The 786-nt window shown below is 50.3% G+C and overlaps 1 protein-coding gene across 1 annotated transcript in view; it reads left to right on the plus strand.

Annotated features, from left to right (window-relative positions):
* Nucleotides 1-219, plus strand: part of EMH_0084650 (uncharacterized protein) — a gene marked incomplete at both ends in the record, with an annotated part of 676 nt that extends 457 nt beyond the window's left edge. The window contains one exon of the mRNA XM_013500796.1: nt 1-219. Coding sequence (XP_013356250.1) covers nt 1-219 — 219 coding nt within the window.
* Between the last annotated feature and the right edge of the window lie 567 nt (nt 220-786).

Consider the following 786-nt stretch of genomic DNA (forward strand, 5'->3'; position numbering starts at 1 on the left):
ATCGGAGAACGTTCGGCGGCTGCGGTTTATGTCTGCGCAGCAGACGAGCCGTCCAGCAGCAGCAGCAGCAGCAGCAGCAGCAGCAGCAGCAGCAGCAGCAGCAAAGAGACAGGGCTGGCATGCTCCTGGCTGGGAGCAGGCAGAGAGAATATACGAGCAGCAGCAGCAGCAGCAGCAGCAGCAGCAGCAACAAACAGCAGAAACACCACCTCTATATGATCTCCTACTCTTTAGGTTAGTTTTTAGGGTTTAGGGTTTAGGGTTTGTACTATCGGGTTATATATTTCAGGGTTTAGGGTTTAGGGTTTAGGGTTTAGGGTTTGGCTTTTGCAGCGTGCAACGCTAGACTGCCTGCCATTCTGAGGGTTTAGGGTTTAGGGTTTAGGGTTTAGGGTTTAGGGTTTGTGTGCAGGCGATCGTTTGGGGGCGCAAACCCTTTTATAGAATCAATGAATAAGAAACAAATAAAAAAAGCAGCAGCAGCAGCAGCAAACAGAGAAGAGAGAGACCAGGCGCTGCTGCTGCAGCGCAGCAGAGAAGCCAGACAGTTCCCGAGGGTTTAGGGTTTAGGGTTTAGGGTTTAGGGTTTAGGGCTTTGTTGGCTTTTGGCTCGGCGAGCCCACCAAACAAACCCCAAGACATCTCCTAAAACCCAGATGAAATTCAAGGGTTTCTTTCTTTTCTTCTAGGGTTTAGGGTTTAGGGTTTAGGGTTTGGGGTTTAGGGTTTAGGGTTTAGGGTTTAGGGTTTGTGCGATACAAGAGGACTGCCTCTTCCAAGGGGACG

This window comes from Eimeria mitis, genomic scaffold, assembly GCF_000499745.2.
Source record: "Eimeria mitis Houghton genomic scaffold, Emh_scaff5867, whole genome shotgun sequence".
NCBI classification, from domain to species: Eukaryota; Apicomplexa; class Conoidasida; order Eucoccidiorida; family Eimeriidae; genus Eimeria; species Eimeria mitis.